The sequence below is a fragment of the Sus scrofa genome, chromosome 3 (assembly GCF_054392235.1).
Source record: "Sus scrofa isolate SSC_HxYL_T2T_F1_AM1 chromosome 3, Sscrofa_HxYL_maternal_Yorkshire_Landrace_v2.0, whole genome shotgun sequence".
Lineage (NCBI taxonomy): Eukaryota > Metazoa > Chordata > Mammalia > Artiodactyla > Suidae > Sus > Sus scrofa.
The window spans coordinates 44,237,159-44,262,516 of NC_139385.1; the positions used below are offsets into that span (position 1 = coordinate 44,237,159).

General features: G+C 55.0%; 3 protein-coding genes across 14 annotated transcripts in view; 1 reads left to right on the forward strand and 2 right to left on the reverse strand.

The window, feature by feature from the left end:
- The window catches only part of C3H16orf96 (chromosome 3 C16orf96 homolog), a 70,261-nt gene extending 50,997 nt beyond the window's left edge, over positions 1–19,264 (reverse strand). For 3 of the 7 annotated variants that reach the window (XR_014840884.1, XR_014840879.1, XR_014840880.1), the window contains exon 1: positions 460–645. The gene's annotated coding sequence lies outside the window, so the exon portion shown is untranslated. Of the gene's footprint in view, positions 1–369; positions 646–5,243; positions 5,442–10,827; positions 10,936–11,444; positions 11,508–16,853 lie in introns of those variants that run through there. The other 4 variants (XR_014840882.1, XR_014840875.1, XM_085017677.1 and 1 more) reach the window with 2 other exon arrangements.
- On the forward strand, positions 472–24,407 carry CDIP1 (cell death inducing p53 target 1). Of its 6 annotated transcripts, none has more exons than XM_021085650.2 (8): positions 472–543; positions 12,390–12,565; positions 14,046–14,143; positions 21,260–21,325; positions 21,772–21,876; positions 21,959–22,114; positions 22,675–22,948; positions 23,038–24,388. In XM_021085650.2, exons 5-8 carry the CDS (start codon positions 21,792–21,794, stop codon positions 23,147–23,149), a joined length of 627 nt encoding a protein of 208 aa, XP_020941309.1. In that variant the 5' UTR covers positions 472–543; positions 12,390–12,565; positions 14,046–14,143; positions 21,260–21,325; positions 21,772–21,791; the 3' UTR covers positions 23,150–24,388. The 6 variants fall into 6 exon arrangements, with proteins under 6 accessions (XP_020941309.1, XP_084871676.1, XP_005662212.1 ...); XM_021085649.2 differs by lacking the exon at positions 472–543 and adding an exon at positions 786–892; XM_085015550.1 differs by lacking the exon at positions 14,046–14,143.
- HMOX2 (heme oxygenase 2) overlaps positions 16,550–25,358 on the reverse strand; it is a 36,736-nt gene continuing 27,927 nt past the window's right edge. Inside the window, exon 6 of the mRNA XM_013995673.3 lies at positions 16,550–19,264. Coding sequence (XP_013851127.1) covers positions 19,203–19,264 — 62 coding nt within the window. The 3' untranslated portion in view covers positions 16,550–19,202. The remainder of the gene's footprint in view (positions 19,265–25,358) is intronic.

Genomic DNA, 25,358 nt, shown 5'->3' on the forward strand with positions numbered 1-25,358 from the left:
CAAAAATACGAAAAGCATGGCACTAAAAATACCTCCTCACTCGCTAACAGTATGAGAGCTGGAAAGCGAAGGCAGAGTGTTATCTTATTTAAGCTCAGCTTGGACTCTCCACCGCAGGCAACTAAAACCCTTCCCATCTGGCCATGTCCACATAACTCACGGCGCCTAAAACCCAGTAAATACTGGTGGAATAAATGAGCAAATACGCGTGGAAGGAAAGTGCGCCTTGCTCCGATGTGCCGGGTGCCAGAGGGCCGCCCCCCTTATCTTCCCGTCACTCCCGCACGCGAACAGAAGACCCCAGGCCCTCCCACGTGCCTCGCCGGACTCGAAGCGCTTCTGCTCCCTGACGTCACCAGAGCTACTCACGTGCCGCCTCGAGGCTCCGCCCCTTCGCATACCTCACCGCCCGGCCCCTCGCCATGACGACACCGGCCTCGGCCCTTCTCCAAAGCCTACCCGCCTCCATCTGACAGACGCGCAACCGCCAACTGCGGAGGCCGTTCTTGCTGCTGGTGCCGCGGCCACGGTGCCACGAAGACGGTGAGTCGCCGCCGCCGTTCTAGACGGCTTCTCGCGGAGCCCACGGGAGGGAGAGACGGGTGCTCGCGGTCCTCGCGGCGAGGGGGGGGTCGACGTAGGACCGTTGGGTGGGGGGGGCCCTCCCCGCCCCCGCCCGCGGCGCCCGCGCGGTGCACGCCGGGCCCTGTGGTCCACTTGGCCCGTAGAACGAGTCTCGGGCTCCGGGAGGGACTACATCTCCCAGAGGCCTTTGGGCGGGCGGGGGTCGGCGTGCGCGCAAAGCCCTGCGAGGCTGAGGGTCTCGTCCTCCGAGCTCCTGTACCGCGTCTCTGTCGGCGTTCTCTTGGTCCGGGGCTCCCGGCCTCTCGAGGTAAAGGGATCCGGGGGCGGCGCAGCGGGCAGGTCACCTCCTCCCAGGACTCCGATGCGATCCATAGCGGCCATAGGGTTTTGACGTCGTACTGTCGCTGGGTTGACCATACGCGGGGCTGCGGTGACAGCTTAGCCAGGCCCGGGCGGGCGCCGGGATCGGTGTCCCAGAGGCTGCTGGCCGGCTCCTCCGGCGGTCCTGCTTATCACACCTCCCACATCCTCTGCACAAAAGATTGGGCAAACACCATTTTTGGTTTTCCAAGGGGGCTGTTTCCTCGAGGAGAGGGCCTTGGGAGGAGGGTCCCGGCGACAGAGAAGCTCCATGGTGACCTTGGCAGGCCCGAGGGGCCCCGCGTGGCTCTCCCTCCCCCGCCCGCGCCGGCTTGGCTACATCTGTCAAATTCTGCACTCTCGGCCTCACACGCCGGCGGCGTCAGGGATGGAGGCAGTGACCTGGCCTAGCTTTGGGCCCAGCCTCATGCCCTCGAGGACCTTGGTGTGGCTGAACTCTCGGCGTCATGCGAGCCGGGGTTGGGGCATTTGGTTTGTGTAAGGGGATGCGTGTTTCTGTTTTCCCTCTACATGTTCCCAGGAGGCCCCTCAACAGGTGTCAGGTAAGGAGCAAGCCTCTGTTTCTCCACTGCGGGCCCAAGATCTGCATCAGTCACTGGGGCCTTTGTTAAAAGGACACCCACTCCCAGAGGTTCAGATGTAGTGGTTACAGGATGTGCCCCAGGCTCTATTTAATAAGTTCCCCAGACAATTCTCAGGCACATTAGGGCTTGAGAACCTTTGTGTTGGAATGAGGAGGTTGGAGGGCCTGGGGCCTAGCGTACCTGTTCTGTCTGTATCCTGTGGGCTGCTGGCAGGGCAGTGTCTGGCATGTGTGACCTCTCCCCTTGGTGCTTTGTTTCTTCCCTCAGGGCTCACCTAAGAGCTGATGGGGAGAGGCATGCCAGCTTGGCCTTGCCCCCTGCTTGACGCTGAATTATGAAAACTTTCAAACATACGGGAAAGTTGAAGAAGTATTAGAGCAAATGCCCATAGACCACCACCTAGAATGCCCAACAGTTACTGTACTTCATCAGCAATCTTTTTTTTTTTTTTTTTTTTTTTTGCTATTTCTTGGACCGCTTCCATGGCATATGGAGGTTCCCAGGCTAGGGGTCGAATCGGAGCTGTAGCGGCCGGCCTACGCCAGAGCCACAGCAACGCAGGATCCGAGCCGCATCTGCAACCTACACTACAGCTCACGGCAATGCCGGATCATTAACCCACTGAGCAGGGGCAGGGACCGAACCCGAAACCTCATGGTTCCTAGTCGGATTCGTTAACCACTGCGCCATGATGGGAACTCCTTCATCAGCAATCTTAACCATCCAGCAGTCCATCCTGCGTTTCTGTTTATGTGTCAAAGTAAGTCGCAGATATGTCTGTCGCCCTCCCAAACAGTTAAACGTGCGTTTACTTCTAAGTTGAGTCTTAGAATTCTTGGTTTTTTTGTTTTTTTTTTTCCACTAACAGAAGCCTTGGGTATTTGAAAGTCTTTCTCTCTCCCATCCCTGAGGAGCTTGGAAGTTTGGAGATTTTTCCATAGGCTGGGCCTCTGGAACCAGGAAAGAGAGTTACATGTCCTCTTACAAAGATTTGAAAACAGCAGGCTCTTAGGCTCTTAACCTTAAAAGCAGAAACGTGGATTGTGTGACATAGAATAATACCTCAGAGAACAAAACTATTTTGGGGGGAGCGAAGGGAATGTGTCCCAGAGGCCAGGTGGCCCCACAGGTCACCGTGGCAGAATCGACGTCAGTGATCAGCCTGCGTGCCGTTTCTGCCCTTTATGCTGTTAAGCTCGCCGGGTTTGAACCTGCTGGTTCGATGTGTTTTCTAAAGCTCCTGGGGTGCAGGGCTGCGTAGCCCAGTTCACAAGCTCTGAGTCCTTTGGCCCAGGTCCTTTGCTCTGTAGCCGCAGACGCCAGCCCCTAACCCTGTTTGTGGTCTTGAGAGAGAAAAGAGACAGGTCCTGGGAAAATTTGTCTTCTCTTTCAGAAACACTCTTCAAAGGGCGTGGATGTATTTTTACTCACATGGCACAAAGGGGAGCGTGGTCGTTAAAGTCGTGGCGTCTTATACCAATGTCTCTGCCCTGACAGGGAGGATGGCACTTGTGCCAGTGAGAAGGCAGCATGCAGCAGGAGCTCTTAGTGGGGAGGAGAGCTGGGCTGGTAGTGGTGGCATGAGACTTAGTGTATCCCCACAAAGGGACTTGGAAGTGAGTGCACGGAATGGAAACGCGCCAGTTTCTAGGATCCCACGAAGGCCTCGCACAGTCTGGAGTCCTCCAGACGCATCTCCCCTGGAGGCGGTCAAGGCTGCAGTGCAACTTAGAGCTGCAGAGGATGGGGACGCCTGGCCTGGGACCTGTGGCCGGCAGAGCCTGTCCCCCTGAGAGGGTCCCCACACAGGGAGATGCGGGTCTGGTCGGCCCCTGAGCCTGTGGACCCATGGCCTCTCCTACTCTAAGTCATCAGGCTCTGGTGACAATGCTGGGGTCCTGGGACCCGTACTGCCTAGATGCCGCAGACCACACTGGAAGCCTTTCTGTCACTCCCAAGCTGTGCTAGGCATTTGCCCTCCCAGAACCTCACTCGCTCCCTCTGCGATAGGAGAAGAGCAGCACCCCGGCCAGACGAAGAGCTGGAAGCACCGAAAAGCCCAGGGCCTCGAACATCGGAGCAAAGGTGGACGAAGCTGTGCAGCGTGGGCTGCGGACGTGCAGGGCCAGGCTGATTCTTTCCACGAAAGCGGGTGTGATGTGTCTTGGGTAACACTGGGACATTTTTCCAGAAGACATTGCTCATCACCTTTTTGATGAGATCTGTGGGCGCCGCGAGCTCCTGTGGGGTCTGTCCACTGGCTGATGCAGACTGTCGATTCTTAGCGCAAGGAGGTGTCCTCAGAGGCCGGTCGGGATGGCGAGCCTGCTGGGAACGCAGTAGTGTGGATCCAGTCTGAGCTGAGATCTGTCCCAGTGTCTGTGTCTTTCCTTCTGGGAGGAAGCAGAGGCCAGGGAATGTGGGAGGAGGTAGGGAAAGATGGGGGGGTCTTCTTGAGTGGGGTTTGAGGAGATCTCTAACCCTTCCTGCCTTCAGGAAGACGTGAAGTGGTTGTCACGGTTCTAATAACATTAAGAGCACCAGCCTCGCGCGTCGGGGGCCCGGCGGGAGTGGAGTGTCATTGCAGTGCTTCGTTCCCACCCGGCCGAGCTCTCCCTGCATCTCTGCTTGCGTGCGGGCCGGCTCCGCACAGATCGCCCAGCACCTCTGTGTCTCTTGGCTGAGGAGGCAGCCAGGACGCCAGGTCACTTGCCCGGAGTTGCCAGATAAGCGGGGCCCTGAACCCAGCCCTCCTGAGACAGCAGGGGCTGCGGACATGGGGGCTCCGCTGTCCGCCTTGTGAAAACTGATCCATGGAGTTGACCGTGACTCCTGAAAGGGTTTTTTGCCTGTCTGGGTTTGGGGCGCTCTCAACAGGAAGCCAGTGCACACCCCCACTCGGCGGAGGCGTGGTCAGGCCCAGGGCAGTGGGCGGTGGGCCTTTGGGTTGGGGACAGCACAGGAAGCCTTCCCTCAGGGACCTGCTTATTCAACACACCTGGGCCAGGACTGAGCCAGGCCTTGGGGACAGTAGAGTCTCAGTGTCCTCTGGTGGGGAGATGACAGTGAGGGACAAAGGATTTCCCTGCCAGGAGCTCCAGGAAAAGCTTGAGTTTGCTGGAAAGGTTTGGAGGCGGAGGGCAGGGTCTCTGGTGGGAGTGGGGGTTGGTTTGTTTGGCAAAGGGCGAGTTATAGTCTGGGGTGGCTGGAGTGTAGCAGGGTAGAGAGATCTGGAACACAGGCCAAGTCCAAACTCTGCCCCCTAAACCTTGACCCGTAGGTGAGATAGTGGATCTGAGAGCTTTTTGAACCATGGCGTTAGCAGGGCTTGTTGACAGGGCAGGGTTCAAGGGGCAGAGACAAGTCTGCAGCACCTCTCTTGGGGACTGGGACTGCAGCAGGCCTGCAGGCGGGGGACACAGAGCCCCCACCCCGGTTATCAGCCGGGCTGTATATTGTCCACCTGGTCCAGTGATACTCGATGCTGCCTGGTGCTGTGGAAAGATGAGCCCCAATGCCATCCCTGCCCTCCTGGGGCTGCCGCTCTGGCTTGGGAGCCCTTGACCCCTTGCTCTCAGTGACTGTTGCTCCAGTCCTAGAACCCCTGCTTGCCTTCTCTCAGGGCCTGCCTAGGGCCCACTGCTCCCCAAAGCCTCCCCACTGCCCCCACCCACAGACCGCCCCTTCTCTCACCTGGAGCACCTGCCGCCCGGATTCTCTTGTGGGTTCTGCTGAGTGTCTTGTAAGTCTTTCTAGTGTGAGCTGGCCTCCCAGCTGGATCTACAGCTCCCCGAAGGCAGGACCAGGGTGCTGAGTGACGTCCTAAAGGGGCCCCTGAAATGTTGGCTGGATTAGACTCGAGAATCTTCAGTCTTTTCAAATAGGTGGTCACTGGAAAGAAAGAATAAGTATACAAACTTGGGTAGAGATGGCTCTGCTGAATTAAATCGGCTAATCCTAGCACTAGAAGCTCTGTTGCTCCCGTGACTTGTCCGCTCGGGCCCAAGGCTCAGGCCTCAGTGTCTGTCTGCATGTCAGGCTCTGGCTGTGCATCTGCTTTGCCCCGAGCCCGCACTGTGACCCCTTTCTGTGCTCAGCAGACTGGCCAACAAACTGGCCCTGGCCCCTCTTCCCTCGCCACCTGCCACCTCCCCCTGGTGGGACCTTTCCATGGCCTTGGACAGGCTCTCTCCTCACTCCGTCCTGTCTGCCTGAGTGTTGGCTTCTCAGAGCATCCCTCCCTCTCTGCTCCCCTTCCTCACTGGCAGGCGATGCACCTGCCCACCTGCTGCCCCTGCCCCTCTCCCCTAAATCATGCCGCCGGGAGCATAGCTGCTTCCCATCTTCAGGGCCTAGGAAAGTGCCTGAGGCAGAAGGCCTGCCAGGTGTCTGCCCCTTAGCCGTCCCTTCACACTCATGGCTGGTGAAGCCCCGAGGCTTCGGGACTGTGGTCTGCCTGGGCTCCATGATCTGCCTGGGCTTGGTCGTCAGGGGAGTTGAGTTCCCCAGCCAGCTCGTGGTCCTGGTGCCCTGTGAGGGCTTCAGCAGGTACGCCCCCCCAGCCCTGCCCTCAGGGGGAGAGGCAGGGGCTGGCCAGCTCACTGGCCTCTCCCTTGTGCTTGTGGGTGCACTGAAATCCGTGTAAACTCATACAGTGGACTTCCACTGTGCGAGGCCCTGGATTGAGTGTTTGAGATCCTGCTCAGGCAAAATTTTGGAAGATGTGTGAGCTAAGAGACAGGGCCGAGCTGGGTGCAGTGAAGGAGGGCTGGCGGGGATGAGGGTGGGGGCACCGCCTTTGTGGGTGCTTAGTAATGTCTGGAGACCAAATGCCTGTGTCAGCTGAGCCCTTGGACTCTGTGATCCCCCAAGACACCTCCGCCCTAAACAGTGGCCTCCAGATGTGCGAGTCATAGAGAAACACACATGGGCCAAAAGAAAGGCAAGCCCAGATGCGACGTGAGCTCCTGAAACCGGCAGAACGCCCCTTGGGACTGAGTAAAGTGTAGGATCTTCTGTCTCAGCGCAGAGGGAACTCAGTGAGAGGCAGAACGACAGGTGAGGGGAGAGGTTATTAGTGTAGGATGCTTGTGAGAAACACAAGTGGGTGGGCCAGGGAGGGCCGTGCCGAGAACTTAGTGGGCTCCAGTTTCACAATCAAAGGAAGGGTGGGGAGGGGAGAAGACCCCCTTCTTCCTCAATTCGTTTTTGATGTTTTTTGGCGCCGCACCCGCGGCATGTGGAGGTTCCCAGGCTAGGGGTCTAATCAGAGCTGCATCTGCTGGCCTACACCACAGCCACAACGCCAGATCCAGGCTGTGTCTGCGACCTGCACCACAGCTCACAGCAATGCCGGATCCTTAACCCACTGAGCGAGACCAGGGATTGAACCCGTGTCCTCATGGGTGCTAGTTGGGTTCGTTAACTGCTGAACCACGATGGGAACTCCATTCTTCCTTATTCTTGAGTAGACGTCGGGCTTCTATCATCAGCTCTTCCTCCATGTCCAACAGAGGCATTTCCCTGGCCCCACCTGGTCAGACTGACTGTCCCGGTGCAGTGTAAATGAGCAAAAAGGCGGTAATGTACATTGAAAGTGGTAAATCATCTCAGGGTTCGGCATGATGGTAGCGTCCCTGTGGTTTTGTTTTTAGTGTGTGCAGAGAAGCCTGTCCTAGGAATCATTAACTTAGCGACCTCACTGGGCAGGACGTGGGTCTCGCTGTTGTTTCATTGTTTGGGGGCCTGTCTCATGCTTCTGTTGCGCAGTTTTGTTGCTGAGCAAGCCTGCTTTCTGGAGAGATCGTTACCCTACAAGGATCTCCCTCACTGCTTCCTTCACTTACAGTCATCTGTTTAATCCCACTTTGTCTCTTTGCTGTGTCCCCGTCCCTCCTATCTCCTCCAAGAGAAGATCCCAAACTGTCCCAAGTGGCATGAGTTCACTCTTCGGATCAGATGTCCATTTGGAGTGATAAGAATTGAGTTAAACTTTCGAGTTCTGTGTCATTGAATGTAATTTCAGAAGCCGATTAGATTGCTCCCCACGTTTCCCAGAGCACTTTTCCCGCTCTTCCTTTCACCTTTGTGGATGTCGTGTCCTCGTCATGGACCCCAGCCCCTCAAGACTCTCGGGTGCCGGTCATTTGAGCACCCCTTGCTCCAGGGACTCTTCCACTGGAGTGTGTATCCCTGGACTGTTCTGTGTTTTTTTTTGGGGGGGTTGCTTTTTAGGGGTGCACCTGTGGCACATGGAGGTTCCTGGGCTAGGGGTCGAATCGGAGCTGTAGCTGCTGGCCTACACCACAGCCACAGCAACACCAGATCCAAGCCGCGTCTGTGATCTACACCACAGCTCATGGCAACACCAGATCCTTAACCCACTGAGTAAGGTCAGGGATTGAACCTGCAACCTCATGGTTCCTAGTCAGATTCGTTTCTGCTGTACCACGGCCAGGAAATCCCGTGGTTTTTGTTTTTGTTTTTTTAATCGGTCCTGTGATAGAACTTCTTACATGTGCCCTTCAAAGAGGGTGTTTACAGCAACATCTAACCATTGCAATTGTGAGGGCTCCCACCAGGAATAATCACTAGTCTGCCACATGTCTGCTGGTTTGGGTTTTTCTTCTCATCCCTGACTCCACCCCAGTGACCTCTAGGAGTGTCCCCTGCCGGACTGCCCGCAGCTGGTGTTCTTCATCCCATGGCGCTTAGTGTACAAGAATCGAGAGCTGCCTGTACTTGGAGGAGCTTGACTGATGCAGACACTACCACACGGTTCTCGGGAACGAGGGGTACGTCCGGGAACTCGGAGCACGTGAAGGCAGAAAGGCCAAGCCATGCCCTTGGAAGCGTGGAGGTCCCTGCCCCCCGCCCCCAACAGAATGGGGGGACTTGGGTAGGGCCTGGCTGTAGGCTGAGCTCCCCCTCTGGACCAGCGAGGCCAGCAGGATTTGTCTCCAGTAAGACTCCTACAGCTGGATGGGGACCTTGTAGTGGCCACGTGGCTTGGCTACACTTAAGGGCCCAGCACTTTTTCCTGCATTAGGATGGTATGTCTTGATCTCAGGTGACTGATTGCAATAGAGTCAGTCCACAGACTGTCCGTTGTGTGTCAGCTCACCGAAGACCGTGACAAGGAGCTTTTCTTCTCCGGGCTCCACTTTGCCTACGTGATGGTTCTTTAGCCTTGTCGCATTTCTAAAATTAGTCAGCCTCTTGGTTTCCAAGCCCTGCCTGTCCGTCAGGTGCAGACAACTTGTTTATTCACTCGTGGTTACAGCTGCATCTGTTTTCTGCCCTTTGCTCCTCATCCCCCTCCTGTCTACTTCCCTCTTCTGTGCCAGCTGTAGAGTAGCAGGAGCCAAGGCCCTGCGCCCTGTTCCGCCTGCCTGGGAGGTGGCTCGAGGGCAGGATGGGGTCTGTGCTCTGAGCGCCGGCTCGTGGCCTCTGAGACACCATCAGTCCCAGCGTTGTCCTGTGTCTTTTGGGATTTCGTCCCCTTCTGGCTCTCCAGGCAGGGTCTCTGAGGCTGGAACTAACTTGGATGGCCTTTATGTTCCAGCGTCACAGGCTAGACCCTCAGTTTCACTGGAGCTCTGAGAGGTGGCTTGTCCCAGAGCACTGATCTGTGTTACCAGATTCCTACAAAACTGAAGTGAGAGGAAAGCCCAGTCCTTGAGTTTGCTCCTTGAAGCGCTTCTTTCCTGAGATTACATCAGAGGCACCTTTTCTGCACCAAGGAAGAATACACCTAAGTTTAACACAGAGTGAGCATTTGAGGAAGGAGCTGCCCACCGTAGCAAAACTAGAAGCTGCACAGAAATAAAAACTTTATGTGTGTGTGTGTGTTTATATGTAACCAAATCATCTGAAATCTCACTCTCCAGAAAAAACACCATTCTTAACATTTGTCGTGTAAGCACTGTGTAAATAGACACATCTCCCGGCCAGGAGTTACATGTATGCGGGGCAGCTGCATGCCTTCTTCACTCGGTGCTGTGTTAAGTCCATCTTTCCCTGTCAGTAAAAGCAGGTCTATGTCATTTGTGGAGGCATGAATATAGTTACCTTGTATAGGTTAACCATGGGGGTAACTAGTGCCTTGGGTTGAGCATCAAGACATTGATATATGCAGGAGTCCCTGTGTGGCCCAGCGGGTTAAGGACCTGGTGTTATCACTGCTATGGCTCAGGTCGCTGCTGTGGTGCCAGTTTGATCCCTGGCTCGGGAACTTCTGCATGCCACAGGCTCAGCCAAAAAAAAAAAAAAAAAGCCATTGATATATAGAAACATTTTTACATGTGAATTGTTGCTAATGTGTTCGTTTATTTCTAGGACACATGCCTCCAAATGGAATTAATGTGTTAAAAAGATGACCCGGGTAGTGAGATGGGCCTCCAGAGGAGTTGTGTGAGGCCACTCCGCTGTGACCCACTTGCTGCCGACACTGTTCACAGGGAGTCCAGGTGTTTGCTTGGCAGGAATTCCGTGTGATGTAAAGTATTGTCGCCATCATCCCAGGTCCTAGAAGTCTTACTGCTTTTTCGCTTAGAACCATTGTGTCAGTCCTGTCTGCCTTTTTTATTTTTATTTTTTGTCTTTTATTTAGGGCCTCATCCATGGCATATGGAGTTTCCCAGGCTGGGGGTCGAATCAGAGCTGCAGCTGCCCGCCTACGCCACAGGCACAGCCACGCCAGATGCCAGCCACGTCTGCAACCCACACCCCAGCTCCACGGCAACGCCTGATCCTTAATCCATTGGGTGAGGCCAAGGATCGAACCACGTCCTCATGGATGCTAGTCAGGTTCGTTACCACTGAGCCATGATGGGAACTCCCTGTCTGCCTTTTGATTTCATGTCCGATTAAGAGCAATCAGCCTTTTCTCTGCTGCTTTATTGTGTGCCTCCTTTCCCATGCTCTGCTTGCGTAGCTATGAATGCAAGTAGTTGTATTTGTGCAAACACTTGTGCGTGTTTAGTGAACACTGTGACAGGCTCTGAGCTGCATGCTCTATCCATGACCTCACTTAGGCCCCGTCACGACTCAGTGTCAGGGCGGCAGCTGCCCTTTCACAGATGAGAAACCTGAGGCTGAAACGTTAGGTGGCCGGCTGGGTGGGACCTGGGGCCTGGGCACCGGCAGGTGAGGTTTCTGCCTGTCCAGCTTGACCTGTGACAATGGAGCTCAGGCCTCCCATGGAGGACTGTGGCCGCAGCATTTGGGGCCATTGGCTGAGGCTGACGTATTGGCTCCATTGAGCCGTGATACTCACCCGGGAGGAGCGTGCAGGGCTGAGGGGAGGAGAGCAGACAGATGGGAAACCAGATCTGCTTTCTGGTCCTCTCTGCGTCGGGCTTGTTTTGGAGTGTGTAGAATTCACCTGCATTTGCGTATAAAAAGGAAGTAGTTCGAAGCCACCAGTGACGCTGTGTGAGGGAGGGAGAGGCTCTGGTCCTGCCTCCCATCAGTAGGGCCAGTGGAAAAGGGGCTGAGCTCCGGGTTCCCGTCCCGCGAGTGCTACATTTGGCACCAAGGGGGGCTGCTCAGTGAGCTGCGGCCTCGGCCTTGGGGAGGTGGCGGAGGCGGAGGCTGTGTGAGCCGGAGGAAGCCCAGGAGTGGGAAGTGGTAAAGGAGCTTTTCAGCTACCGGCCACTTGTTTACATATCTTCAGGCCCAAGAAGCACCATTTATTTGTAATAGTACTTCTTTATTAACTTCCTTGTTAATAAGTAACTGGAGATTGAGCAGTCACAGGGAGATTCTGGCTACAGTGCACTTGAGAATTGCTAGAAAACTAGCTCTTCTGTTTCTCTTTGCTACCGAGATTAGGTCTGGCTGCATTTACTAGGGAAACCCAAAGTAACACACTAAAACTAGTTTCTCTCTCACCACGAGATGCAGGAGGTACGGCAGGTTGAGAATCCAGCATTATCACTGTAGCAGCGCAGGTAACTGAAGTGGTCATGGGCACGGCCAAAAAAAAAAAAAAAGAAAATACAGAGGTTGTCAGTTCAATGCTAGAATAGAATCTCCATGGCCATCCAGGGCCCGGGCACCTTCTGTTGTCTTTAAGCAGGCCTTCCGTCCCCAAGGTCACCTTGTGGTCAAGCATGGCAGCTGGGGCTGTCGCATCCATACTCCCTGCAGCAGGCAGGAGGCCCTGAGGGAGGACACAGGGTCCGTCTCCCTGCAGAGGCGGCTTCCTTTTACACCTTTCAGCAAGAAGGTGCATCACTCTGCTTAGGACTCACTGGCCAGAACTTAGTCATGTGGTAACGCGCCTGTAAGAGGCCCTGAGAACAGTTTGGCAAAGACTCCGCTGCCTTGAATCAGTTCTACGTGGGGAAACGGAGGTCTGGCGCTTACGCAGGGTCATACTGTCCATCGGGGCCTCTCCAAACTTGACCGCTGGTCCAGAAAGGAAGGCTGGGGGGGGGGATGCTTCATGGGGGGGGGTGCCCTGCTCGGAGGGGAAGGGCTGGGGTGCTGCTCTGGGGGTCCTCGTCCTGCCTACTGGCCCCAGTCCCCCCTGGGGATCTGAGGTCTGCGTGGTTCAGAGCAGTGCTGCACCCTGTCCCCCTGTGGCAGCCTGGAGGCTTGCATGGCCCCAGACTGCTGACCAGCCACCCACAGCAGGCGGTCTCCCTCCTGAGGCCTTGTGACTCACCATCCCGCTGCTGCCCCATTTTCTCCTTTGCCTGCTGGTTTCGTTGACCCCCACCTCCTGCCCCCTGACTTGCTTAGAGAGATGCTGCCAGACCCAGAGCGGGTCTCATCTTCCTGTATTTTCACAGTGTACTTTCTCAGACACCACTGGTCTCACTGTGTAATTAGGTTTGTGTTTGATGCCTGTCTCCTGAACTCGGTGGTCAGCTTCTGGAAGGCAGGGACCGAGCTTCTCATGCCCTGCCACCTGGCAGCCCGTGCCCAGCACAAAGTAGATGCTCCTCGACGGTCAGCAAGGACACTGGTTGTTCCCAGAGGAAGCATGGTCCCTCCAAGGGCCACTGGTAAGGGGCCACCACACAGACTCCTTTTTTTTTTTTTTTTTTTTTTTTTTTTTTTGTCTTTTTAGGGCCACACCCGCGCCACATGGAGGTTCCCAGGCAAGGGGTCTAATCAGAGCTGTACCTGCCAGCCTACACCACAGCCATGGTGATGCCAGATCCGAGCCGTACCCGTGACCTATATACCACAACTCACAGCAACGCTGGATCCTTAACCCACTGAGTGAGGCCAGGGATCAAACCTGCGTCCTCATGGATATTAGTTTTGTTTCTGCTGAGCCACGACAGGAACTCCCACACAGACTTCCTGTCCCTGGGGATTGGGAGAAGAGGACAAGGACGGTACGTGGCATTGCCCGGGGAGTCAATGGTCATCCCTGGTGCACAGGCCCCCAGTTGTGAGGACACTTCATGCTGCCTGGTCCTTCCATGGCTTGTCCACAGGCTGTGTCTCACTTCTCATGAAGCCTCCACGGTGGGTGGGCAGGGTGTGGATGGTGTGGGGGCCAGGCCTTCCCCCCAACCCCATCCTCTGATTGGCCCCAGGGGACCCAGCAGGGTGCTTGGCTTTCACCCTGAGTCTCCACCCCTCTCAGAGTAGGGGCACCTCCTTGGCTCAGCAGATGGGAGGCTCTGGGCAAGGCACACAGCTGCCTTTCGGTTCCCCCAGCAAACCCCCAAGCCCTTCTCCTGGCCAGATGCCTAGAACCTGCTTCCTAGGGGACAGAGGAGCCCCTCTGAGGCCAGTTGGCATCCTGGTGCCATGGCTGCTGAGATGGGGGGCAGGGGATGGTGAGCTCCTCTGGGCAGGCCAGGCCAGCCCAGCCAGGCCCCAGGAAACCAGGCTCTGCAGCTGCTGCACCCAGGGTCTGGGCAGAGTGCCCTTCACAGGGTGTCGCAGTCCATGGAGCTCTGGGGCAGTGCCTGGAAGGAGAGGTGGCCCTTTAGGAGGGCTGCTGGTACCCCTTCCTTTCTAGAAGTCGTCTCAGCGGCCCCACAGAGCCATTGGCTTCAACTTGGCTGGCCCGCAGTGAACTGATGGGCTGCGCCGCTCAGGCCGGAGTCCCTGGGGAGTGCAAGCCAGGACCCCCTCATGTGGGAGCAGAAGTGGTTTCCTTCCTGTTTTGCTTTCCTTCCTGTTGGAAGCTGTTCATAATACATGAGCACAATAGCAGGGGCGGTTTATCCAGTGTTCTGTGGGCTGGGCCTCAGGCTACTGCTCCGGGCAGTTTGCATCCTCTCTACTGTAAAACAGGCCCAGCCCTGAGAGGCAGGTGTGACTACCCTGTTTACAGAAGAGGAGTCAGGCCCCGTAGGACACAGAGCTGGAGAGCGGCGAAGCTGGCTCTGCGCTCGCCTGATGCTTCCTTTAAAGCCCCGAACGGTGCAGCAGGCATGTCCCTGGGAAGGGGGCCTAGTGTGACAACAGCCAGCTCAGAGACTCACGGGGCAGTCCATGCTCCTGGCCCTTCTCTGCCCGCAGGTACCCTCTCACGGCTTGGGCGTTCCTCTAGCCCAGTAGCTCTTGAAAGGTGATGTGCGGTCTCCTGGCGGCTCCCTGGGACCTTCCAGCGGCTGAAGGTCAGAGCTGTGTTTATAACAGCACCAAGATGTTATCGTCATATTGACTGTTTTCATGGTGGCAGCGTTTGCGTTGGTGGTACAGCTGCAGTAGGATTAGCTCTGCTCAAGGCTCCGCACCCAGCTGTGCCAGTCGCTGTTGTGGTTGTGTCCACGCCAGTTTCACTTAAGAAAAGGTAGTGAAAATGAACTCATCTGGACTCTCGAGTACACATCTTTTTAATGTTTTATGTGATAAAAAGAGAGGACATGTACCAAGTATGACAGATGCCTCAAGGGAAAAAGCGTGTGTGTGAGCTGAACTAGCTTTTTTGTGGAGCTCCATCTTCCTTTTTCTTTCCCCACACTCACAGCATGCACAAGCTCCCTGGTCAGGGATCGAACCCATGCCACAGCAGTGACCCACGCCACCGCAGTGACACCACCAGATCCTTAACGCACCGTGCCACCAGGGAAATCGTATTTCTTAAAATAACGACTGACACACGAACTTTGGTTCTTGAGACTTGGGGATTTGGGAGACATTTTCTTGAAAATGAATAAAGTGAGCCTGCTAATTCAAGGGAAACAACTGACCTTTTGGTTTTTTGTATATGTTGCTAATGATAAGTGTGTTATTCTGTTTGTTGCCGATGGTAAAATTTGAGCTTTCAAATGAAAATGTTAGAAGTTTATAAAACTTGTATCTGCCACTGTGAGCTTCATAGTTTAAGGGTTTGTTTGTTTGTTTGTTTGTTTGTTTATGGCCACACCTGCAACATGTGAAAGTTCCTGGGCCAGGGACTGAATTCAAGCCACAGCTGCGACCTTGGCCATGGTAGGATTCTTAACCCACTGTGCCACAGCAGGCAGGCCAGTTAAAGATTTTTCTGATGGGAATGGTGGTGATACCATGCATGGGAGCACAGTGTGTAGCGTATGATGAGGTGTGTTAACGCTGCTAGACCTGCACCATCTGGGCTCATAATTGTGGACCAGCGTTTCCTGAATGGTGCTTGTACAAAACTGGTCAGGTGTAGGAGTTCCCATCGTGGCGCAGCAGTTAACAGATCCGACTAGGAACCACGAGGTTGCCGGTTTGATCCCTGGCCTCGCTCAGTGGGTTAAGGATCGGGTGTTGCCGTGAGCTGTGGTGTAGGTCACAGACAAGGTTTGGATCTGGTGTTGCTGTGGCTGTTAGCGTAGGCCTGCGGCTGCAGCCCCAATTCAACCCCTAGTCTGGGAACCTCCATGTGCTGCAGGTGCTGCCCTAAAAAGCAAAAAAAAAAAAAAACAAACAACAAAAAAAAAAACCACCAAAAAAACTGGTCATGTGTAAAAGATCCATTCCAAATACAGAGTAGCCCAATGGTTTTTGATGTAATGGAAAATTGTTGCTGAAGATTCAGATTCCATATTGTAACCTTTCGGAAGCTTTTGCCACCTGTCATGTTTGGGTGCAGTACCAAAGAATATCCGCAGTTCGCCGAAAAGACCATTCAGATGCCTCTCCCTTTCCCACCTATTCACTGTGGGACACCAGGTTTTCTTCTCGCTTCAACCGAGACAGCCTCGTAGCTTGGGTGGTGGAGCAGACATGAGCTGTCTTCTCTTAAGCCAGACTTTTAAAGGGTTTGCAAAAATGTAAAATAATGCCAGTCTTCTCATTAAGTTTGTTTTAGAAAGTAGTTTTAAAATTTTCATTTATGGTATCATGTAATGAGTTAATTTTTACATGAATTAGTGAATGCTTTTAAAAATTCCTCATTTTTGATTTCTAGTAAGGTGAATATTGATAGATATAACCCACAAAACCAAAATCTTTTTGGAGTCCTCAGTCATCGAGTGTAAAAGAATCCTGAGCCCCAAAGTTTGAGAACCGCTGCTCTAGCAGAGCCTGGGGAACCGTCCCAAAGCCTCCCTCTGGGTGCCTTCTTCTTCGTCTGTCTCGCCCTCCAGGAACCCGCACACTGTACCCTTGCGCTCCTGGCCATCCTCCAGGAGGCGGTGCTGGTGTCTTTCCAAGGCAGGTCCTGTCTGGGGCAGGGTTGGCACCCCGCAGTGGGGCAGGGCAGCTTAGACCACAGAACGAAGCAGTGGCTGGAGCCCGGGAGGAGCGAGGCCCTCCCAGCTCCCACAGGAGCCCCCCCCCGCCCCGGGGCACCCCCTGGCAGCTGTGAGTTGGCAGGACTCTGGCCCTGGATCAGCAGCTGCACGCTGAGCAGTAAAGGAGGAGGAGGAGTAGCTGGGAGCAGAGTGGAACGCGCGGAATTCCCAGGGCCTGGTGGTCTGGTGCTTTTACCTCCTCTGAGGGACTGAGCGACCTGGAGGAAAGCAGCTGAAATCAGCACTCAGGAGACAGAGACCCCGTCCCTCCTCCCTCTGCCACTGGGAATCGAAGCTGCCCGTCACTGACCTGTTCTAAAATGATATTTTCAAAATTTTATTTTTAGTTATGCAAATAATGCACAAATACCTTATTTAAAAAAAATCAACAACAAAAACAGAACCTAAGGAAGGAAGAGCCTTTCTTTCTGGACGGTGGCCGCCAAGCTTAAGTCTTGGAGGGATGATCTGGGTCCGGGGTGTTCCTTCTCCATCCCTTTTATTTATATCTGTGCACACACAGACAGGAATATCTAGACCTGGGTGGGCTTTGGGTTTTTTGTTTGTTTCTTGGGTTTTTTTGTTTTTTGTTTTGGCTGTGCCTGCAGCCTGCAAAAATACCTACCCAGGCCAGTGACTGAATCCGTGGCACAGCAGTAACAATGCTGGATCCTTAACCTGCTGTGCCACCTGGGAGGTACCCAGCTCTGTCTTTTTGTGATAGGATTCACATGCCCTGCAATCCACCCTTGAACACACAGTTCAGTGGTTCACAGGGTTGTACAGCTGTCACCACTGGTTCAAGAGCATTTTCATCCCTTGGACGAGAGTTTTGACTAAAGTGGCCTGTCCCCCACACAGTGAGCCTTCCAGGTGCCAGGCTTGCGTTGCCATCGTTACTGCTCTGCATGCAGCCTGGCTGGGAGGTGGGGGTTCCAGTCCCGGCTCCACAGGAGGAGCGGCTCAGGACTCAAGGCCAGGGCTGACTCCAGATCGCCACACTTTTCCCCGCTCGCCCTGTTTACCCATTAACTGGCCACTAACATGGGGCACATCCTTGTCCCTCTGTGAACGGGGTGTTCTTGGTTTCTTGCTGTCCTGAGCCTACAGTGGAAGACTGGTCCTTTCCTCGGAGCTGCCACGTTCCTCAGGCTGCTTGGAGTGCTGTGTTGGACACGGACAGGGCCTAGGGTTGGTGGGGCCGGAGTTGGCAGGGGAGCAGTGAGACAGTTTTGCTGGAACCCAACAGTACGTGTCTCAAGGTCATTTCCACCCTCACAGTGGGCAGGCTCTCGCCTGGCTGTGTCTCCCACCCTCACGCCTGCGTGCTGCTGGGGTCAGCGCCTCACAGGCTGGCCAGCTGCCGAGCGCTCAGCTCTGTCCTCAGAGAGCTGGTATTTTATGATCATTATGATCCATGAAATGCAGAGAAAACAAAGGGGTGTGCCGTGGCACATCCTCGGGCCCCCCAGGAGCTCCTGTTCGGCTTACACTGGGCTTTCAGACAGCAGTTTCTTCACAGTCTGCAGCTACAAGAGCTGAGGCCTCATTGAAGGGCTGGCTTCATTGAGCTCCTGGGACCCCAGGCCTCTCTCTTTTGGGAACTGCACACCTAAGGGTCTTTCAGCCCCTGCCCCAGCCTCTTGTACGGATGCTCCAGCACCTGCCCGGCAATGCAGTTGCCTGGGCTATGAGCTCAGGTTCCGCGTTTGCACTTGTAGCTTATCTTGAGTGGTATACATTTCTTACTGGAAAACTCTTTTGCTCTTGGACTTGAGGTCTTTATTACATCTTAGACAACACAGTGTGGGAACACACACTTGGTTTCATAACGGGAAGCACTGAGGGAACTGGGGTTTAAGATCTTGAGATCTGTGAGAGCCATTTCTCAAGACACCTCTCTTTGATGATAGAAGGGCCTCCCCCTGTCTCTGCCCCCGTTCAGGCAGGCAGCTGCAGGGCTGTGTGGAGGGGACGGGGCACAGGGCTGTGTGTAGTCAGGGTCTGGAAGGGAAGCCTCCCTGTGCACCTCCTGGGAGTCCGGGCGGCCTGTGGGCGGCCTGTTCAGGGTAGGGTGGACACCAGCGAAGGCTCCGCCCTGTGTGCAGGGCTCATACCATCATTATGATGGTGGGATTCCAGATGCTGAATTCTTGCCTTCTAGGAGACTGCAGATTAGATCTGCCAACTTTGTTTTGGGCCGCACCCACGGCATATGGAAGTCCCCAGGCCAGGGACTAAATCCAGGCTGCACCTGCAGCAACACCAGAACCGTTAACCCACTGCGCCATTGCTGGGGATCGAACCCAGGCTGCTTCAGAGACAATGCTGGATCCTTAATCTGCTGCACCTCAGTGGGAACTCCTAGATCCAGTGATTCTGATGAAAAGACAGGCCACACCTGCATCCTCAGTGGTATGTGTCTGTACCCATGCTCCCCAAAGAGAGACCCAGAGGACCCAGGCTGGTTCCTCGATCCCAGAACCCAACAGTGCTCAAGTACCTCGCGAATGCAGTGCAGTGCAGCTTTTCCTCCCAGCCTGCTCACTCAGCACATCCCAGGGCCTCCAGTTCCCTGGTGAGCCACCCCAGAGGCATGCCTGGTGGTGTGATGAGATTTGATGGCAGGTGCTGGCCTGTGTTCTAACAGACGCAGCATGTCACAGAGTTTTCCACAGACTTGAGTCAAGCCTTTTTCTCCCAGTCGGATGGCTGTGGCTGACCAGCAGCGGCCTGGGCAAAGGCCTCAGGCTCAGCATGCGCAGCTAGTGCCACCTGGACAAGGACCTTCTGTGATGTCCTCTAGAGGCTTTGCTGTGTGCTCTTCTTGACCCTGGGCTGTGGGAAGGCACCTGCACTTGGGGGTAGAAGAGTCACGCCAAGGTCCTTGGCTCGGCTCTGCTTCTGATGAGCTGCGGAACCCCAGCCAGGCCCTTCTTTTCTTGGCCTCCATCCACATCTTCAAAGAATAATTCTAAGCAGCAACTCGCAAGAGCCTGGCATATAATTTATAAACTTGGAAAGATGTTTTCCCTCCTAGGGATCAAAGAAATAAATGTAACCACACATCTTCTTACACTCTACATCAGTGATAACAGCAGTTTTCAAATTTTATACTATAAATGGGCATCATCCTTCACAAAAGGCATAAAAGGTCCATACCCTTGGACCTAGTAACCTCACTTCTGGTAAATTTAGCCCAAGGAAATAATTCAGACAGGGACAGCCCATTGGCCACAGGTGTGGCAGATATTTAGGAAAGGCGCAGGGAGCGTTCTAAGGGCTTACATAGAGGTTGGCCAGGTAAGCAGTGGTGAGCCAGTGTCTAAAATTATTAAACTTGATGGCCAGAGAGTCTTGCAAGATGGAGGAAATACATGTGACACAAAGTTAAAAGGATTTAAAACTGTCACATCAACAACTATTTAAAAACATAGATGTGCTTACAGACTGGCAGGGACACGCAGAGTGGCTGCGTTAGGGGGATGAGCTTGGGCAACTTTGTTCTCTTTCAGGTTAGTAAGTTTTACTGACATATAGTAATCCACACACCATACCATTTCCCCGGTGGCTTTGAGTATGTTCACGGAGCAGTGCAACTGTCATAACAGTCAGTTTGACAGCATTTTTATCATTGCCAAAGGGACTCCAGGAGTTCCTATCATGGTGCAGTGGTTAACGAATCCGACTAGGAACCAGGAGGTTGCGGGTTCGATCCCTAGCCTTGTTCAGTGGGCTAAGGATCCGGCATTGCCATGAGCTGTGGTGTAGATCACAGACATGGCTTGGAGCCCACGTTGCTGTGGCTGTCGTGTAGGCTGGCAGCTGTAGCTCTGATTAGACCCCTAGCCTGGGAACCTCCATATGCTGTGGGTGCGGCCCTAGAAAAAGGCAAAAAGACAAAAAAAAAAAGTCCTTCCTAATATTCTAAAAGGTACAGGTCTCTTATAAGATACATGATTTGTAAAAATTTCTCCTCCATTCTCTAGGTCATCTTCCCACTTTCTTGATGGTGTCCTTAGAAGCACAAATTTTTTATTTTGATGAAATTGATTATCTTTTTTCTCTTTTGTTGCTTGGACTCAGTCCCTCTGGACCTGCCACTGATTTGTAAAATTTAATATTTAAACTTACTGACCCATGCTCCCTCTCCCTTGGCAGGATTACACGGGGCCTTCCATCCCCTTAGAGTGCTGAACTTAACACTGGTGGGCCCTAGCAAGAGCTGCGCTAAAAACATGCTTTCGCTGTATATAATTTTGTACTGTTTAGCTTTTTTTTTTTTCCTAGTCCATATTATTTCAGTTTTAAAAAAAAAAGTCTTACTGAAAAATGCTGCTAATTTTTAGGAGTTCCCATTGAGGCTCAGCAGGTTAAGAACCTGACTAGTATCCATGAGGATACGGGTTCAGTTCCTGGCCTTGCTAAGTGGGTTAAGGATACAACGTTGCCACAAGCTGCAGCATAGGTCACAGATGCAATTCAGATCTGACGTTGCTGTGGCTGTGGTGTAGGCTGGCAGCTGCAGCTCTGATTGGACCCCTAGCCTGGGAACTTCCATATGCTGCAGATGCAGCCCTAAAAAGAAAAGCTACTAATTTTTAGCATTTTATACTGCTGAATAGAGCTGAAGGAAGTGCCTTACTAAAGGAGACAGAATGTAGGGGCAGGGCTCCCCTGCAACTTGACACTATCCCCTTCCTTCTCACCCCATTCACTCCCAACATAAACAAAGAGCTGCTGCCGTGGGGAGCAGCCCTTGCTTCTGATTCCATCCCCCAGGGCATGTGGGTGTGTGTGAGGGTGCTCTGGGCCTGGCCTGGTGAGGAGAGGACAGAGGATCAGCCATGGCCCTGGGGAGAGCGGCTGTGGGAAGGGGAGGCTGTGGGAAGGGGAGGCGGGGCTGGAATGGGAGGGGATGGAGGACCAGACATAATGGTGCCTGCACAGGGGAGGGTGCCTGCATGGGGCCAGGTACCCAGGCCCAGCCCAGCCCCAGCGCTGAGTGCTGCCTCTTCTCCTCTGAAACAGCTCCCAGGGCCCTGTGTGTCTACCCAGCCTCACCTGCCTGTCTCCTCTGAGTACCCAGGAATTGAGGTAAAGTCCCAGACCCTCTCCCACCAGCCGGCCATGGTGTCCTGGTGCAGGGGCTCCTACTCGCTAAGTCTGCAGGGAGCCAGACTGCCTTGGGGGAGCCCTAGACTAGGTTCCTGTGCTGCTGGGTTCTGTCCGCTTCACAGGGCCCCCAAGCTCACACAGGAAGTGCAGATGACCACAGAGGTGGGAGGAGGGTGGCTCTGGGCTGAGTAACTGGCAGGGGTGGGGCATCTCTGGGGCCTAGAGGGAGCCCAGTTGGCTCTCCTAGAGGAGGAGTCCGCCCCAGCCCCTCACCAGCATGCAGATTTACTCGGAGAGGAGTGAAAGGTGGCCTGAGCCCCAAGGGCAGGGACACCTGAGGGAGTGGCTCTGAGGACACACCACTTGCCTGACTGGCGGGGAGAGCAGGGCTGGGAGGGGAGATGGCCTCTGGGTTCTTCCTCCAGGTCCAGGAGAAGCAGTGAGGATGTCGAATGAGCCGCCCCCCCCTTACCCCGGAGGCCCCACAGCCCCGCTTCTGGAGGAGAAAAGTGGTGCTCCACCCACGCCAGGTAGGGTTCAGCTGTCCCTAGCCCTCGGCCCTGCTAGAGGCCTGGAGCCCTGAGCTTCCTTTCCCTGTCCCTCTCTGTCCAGGCCGCACGTCCCCAGCAGTGATGCAGCCCCCACCAGGCATGTCGATGCCCCCTGCAGACATTGGCCCCCCACCCTATGAGCCACCAGGTTACCCAGTGCCCCAGCCCGGCTTCATCCCCCCACATGTGAATGCGGAGGGCACCTACATGCCTCCAGGTAAGCTGGAAAGGAGTCCACCCACCGCGTCATCCAGGTGCTGACCAGCCTTCGCCGTCTGTGTGTAAAGACAGGGCCAGTTGTGGGTCTGGACAGTGGACATGGGAAGGTGCCCTGGAACGAGGTACTGCTGTGCAGGTGCTGTGGGCCTGAGACTGCGGAGGAGGCCTGGGGTCCTGCTCACCCAGCAGCTCTTCAGAGAAGGGCCCTGATCGGGCGGGCTGGTCCCTGGCACTCCAGAGCAAGACTGCACTAGTGGGGGGCAGAGAGGCAGCGAATGGCATGGCTCTCCCTCCTGTGGTCACCATCCTGGAACACAGCCCAGTCCACTGCGTGTCAGAGGCAAGGGAGCCAACGCGTCAAGCTAAGACCAGGAGAGACTGGGCCTTGTTCCCAGCCTCTGCCGCACCTGGCTGGACCAAGCAGCATCTCTGTCTTGGTTCACGAGGCCTCGCCCTATGTCTGTGGGTGCTGGGGGCCCTGAGGCTTTGTGCTCGCCTCACCTGGGGCAGGTGGCAAGCCAGTGACCTGTCTCTGTTCCCTCTTCTGTGTCATTCCAGGTTTCTACCCTCCTCCAGGCCCCCACCCGCCCATGGGTTACTACCCGCCAGGGCCCTACCCGCCGGGGCCTTACCCTGGCCCTGGGGGCCACACGGCCACGGTCCTAGTCCCTTCAGGTGCTGCCACCACGGTGACAGTGCTGCAGGGAGAGATCTTCGAGGGTGCACCCGTGCAGACGGTGTGTCCCCACTGCCAGCAGGCCATCACCACCAAGATCTCCTATGAGATCGGCCTGATGAACTTCGTGCTGGGCTTCTTCTGCTGCTTCATGGGGTAGGTGGTGCAGGCACTGGTGGGGCTGGAGGAGGCCGGGCCCGCGGTGCCTTCTCTTCAGGCCTCCCTCTCTCCCGTCTCTGATGCAGGTGTGATCTGGGCTGTTGCTTGATCCCCTGCCTCATCAACGACTTCAAGGATGTGACGCACACGTGCCCCAGCTGCAAAGCCTACATCTACACGTACAAGCGCCTATGCTAACGGAGCTGTGACTGGACTCCCCGCTGTCAGTCTGGCCCCTTGTGCTTTGCTCCCCGCGCTGAGTGGCTCGCTTCCCCGCTCCCACCTGGGGGTGGAGGCCGTTCCACCATCCGTCCCTTGGAAGTCTTGTCCCCTTCGCCTCGCCCTTCCCTGAGCATCTGACTCTCCTGACAGAAACTCTGTCAGATTTAAGGCCAAGGGTCAGCAAGCGGCAGGGGGATGGCGCTGAGCTTGTGTGTTGCTGGTTTGCTTGGTGTTTATGATCCGAAGATAAGCAGGGAGTGGTCTCTTCACACGGTCTCTTTGCCGGGGTTTCTTCCTTCATTTCTGTACCAGGTACAGGTTTGGTCCCGAGTCTCCCCGGGGCCAGAGCAGCCAGAGCAATGGCTGGTTCCGCAGACCTGGGGCCTGCAGTGGGGTCATTTCTGACCTGCCGGGCTGAGTGGGGGGAGGACCCAAGCAGGACAGCGGCATCAGGCCTTTGTGTGTTTCTGGAGCGCTAGAGGCAGGTGTGACCATCAGAAGCAAAGACTCTGTCGCTCAGAATTCTCAGGAACGCTGAGCAGTGCCCAGGAGCCACCTGGGGTAAGGTAGTGACGTCGACTCCCCTCCAGGCCATGGGTTAAGGGACTGGGCCCTAGCTCGCTGAGAAGGGACTCTCCTCTGGCCCTGCCCAGCTCCCCTTCCAGCCACATCACTGCAAACCCCAGGGCCGTGAGGGTCACCCTGGAATCTAGCCCATCTGTCTGCACCATGTCCTTGCTGCGTGTGGGCACCACTTCTGCCTGGTAGCTGGTGTGTCCCAGCTGGAACCATAGATGACAGACAGGAGGGCCTCCTTTCGTGCACACTCAAGATTTGCAGTGCCCTCTCCACGGTCCTCTCCCCAGTAACGCTGGGCCCTTCGCCCCTGGCTGACTCCTGCCAGGGTGTTTGCCCCAGCAGCAGGCACTGCAGTGAGAGCAGCTGCAGTGCTGGACTGGGGACAGGCTGGGATGAGAAAGGAGCAGCCTCAAGTGGCAGAAGTGCCCTGAGGGACACCAGCCCTGCCCTGGGCCTGAGTCAACACTGTCTTTACTTCCTGAATGGGTTGTCCATGAACTTGTTCCCCTGGACCGCTGTATCCTGCTGCCGCCCCACTCCTGGTCTCGCACTGCCACTGCATGGCCTCCTGTCACTGTGAATCGTGGCCGGTCTCGGTTTGTAGTTTCTCATTAAATTGGCCCTTCACTCCCCCGCCCTGGGCCTCTGCTCTCTTGCCTGGCTTCCTTCTTTTGCGAGGGAGAGAGGGTGGGGCTGCAGGTGGTCTGAGGGGAAGGGGTCGAGTCTTCAGGGTCTCGGTGCTTATGTTGAACCCGCTGCCCCAGGACGACGCTGACATTTCAGTCTCCGGCTAAACCACACCAGAGCCCAGCGTGGAGGGCTCCGAGTCCAGCTGTGACTGCGCCAAGAAGAGTGGGCTCCATTTTGCCATCAGGCCCTTCCTGATAATGTGCCGCTCACCTCCACACCGCACATCCGCCCCTGGGGTCCGCACGCTGGAAACCCCCAGCCAGAGCTCCGGCTAGCTCGTCGCCTTGCAGGGTTACCCTCATGCCCTTTAGGCAGGAGAGCCACTGGGCTGAGGCTTCTGTTCTGAAGGCTACCAAGGGTGGGCAGGCAGCCTGGGCCCCGGATTCTGGCCAGCTCTGCCCCTGCCCCTCATCTGACTTGTGAAGGCAGGTGGGCTTTGGTCAGGTGTTGAAAAAATAACCCCACCATTTTTTTTTTTTTTTTTTTTTTTTTTGTCTTTTTGCTATTTCTTTGGGCCGCTCCCGCGGCATATGGAGGTTCCCAGGCTAGGGGTCCAATCGGAGCTGTAGCCACTGGCCTACGCCAGAGCCACAGCAGCGCGGGATCCGAGCCGTGTCTGCGACCTACACCACAGCTCACAGCAACGCCGGATCATTAATCCACTGAGCAAGGGCAGGGACCGAACCTGCAACCTCATGGTTCCTAGTCGGATTCGTTAACCACTGCGCCACAACAGGAACTCCAACCCCATTTTTTGAGCAAAACTTCTGCAGGTCCTAAATACATAAAATAGGTAATAAACTATTAAATATTTAAGTTCACATTTCTATTTTAGATAATGAATTATTACATAATACAAGTACATGCCTTTTTTATCCCTATTTATAAAAATTTTTTTTCCAAAAAAAAAAAAAGC

What these genes read in the sequence shown, in the direction of transcription:
- CDIP1 (XM_021085650.2), top strand. Translation starts at nt 21,792, where the DNA reads ATGTCGAATGAGCCGCCCCCCCCTTACCCCGGAGGCCCCACAGCCCCG. An exon ending in TGGTGCTCCACCCACGCCAG is followed by an intron (nt 21,877 to 21,958) that starts GTAGGGTTCAGC and finishes CTCTCTGTCCAG; the next exon opens with GCCGCACGTCCCCAGCAGTG. An exon ending in TTCTTCTGCTGCTTCATGGG is followed by an intron (nt 22,949 to 23,037) that starts GTAGGTGGTGCA and finishes TCTCTGATGCAG; the next exon opens with GTGTGATCTGGGCTGTTGCT.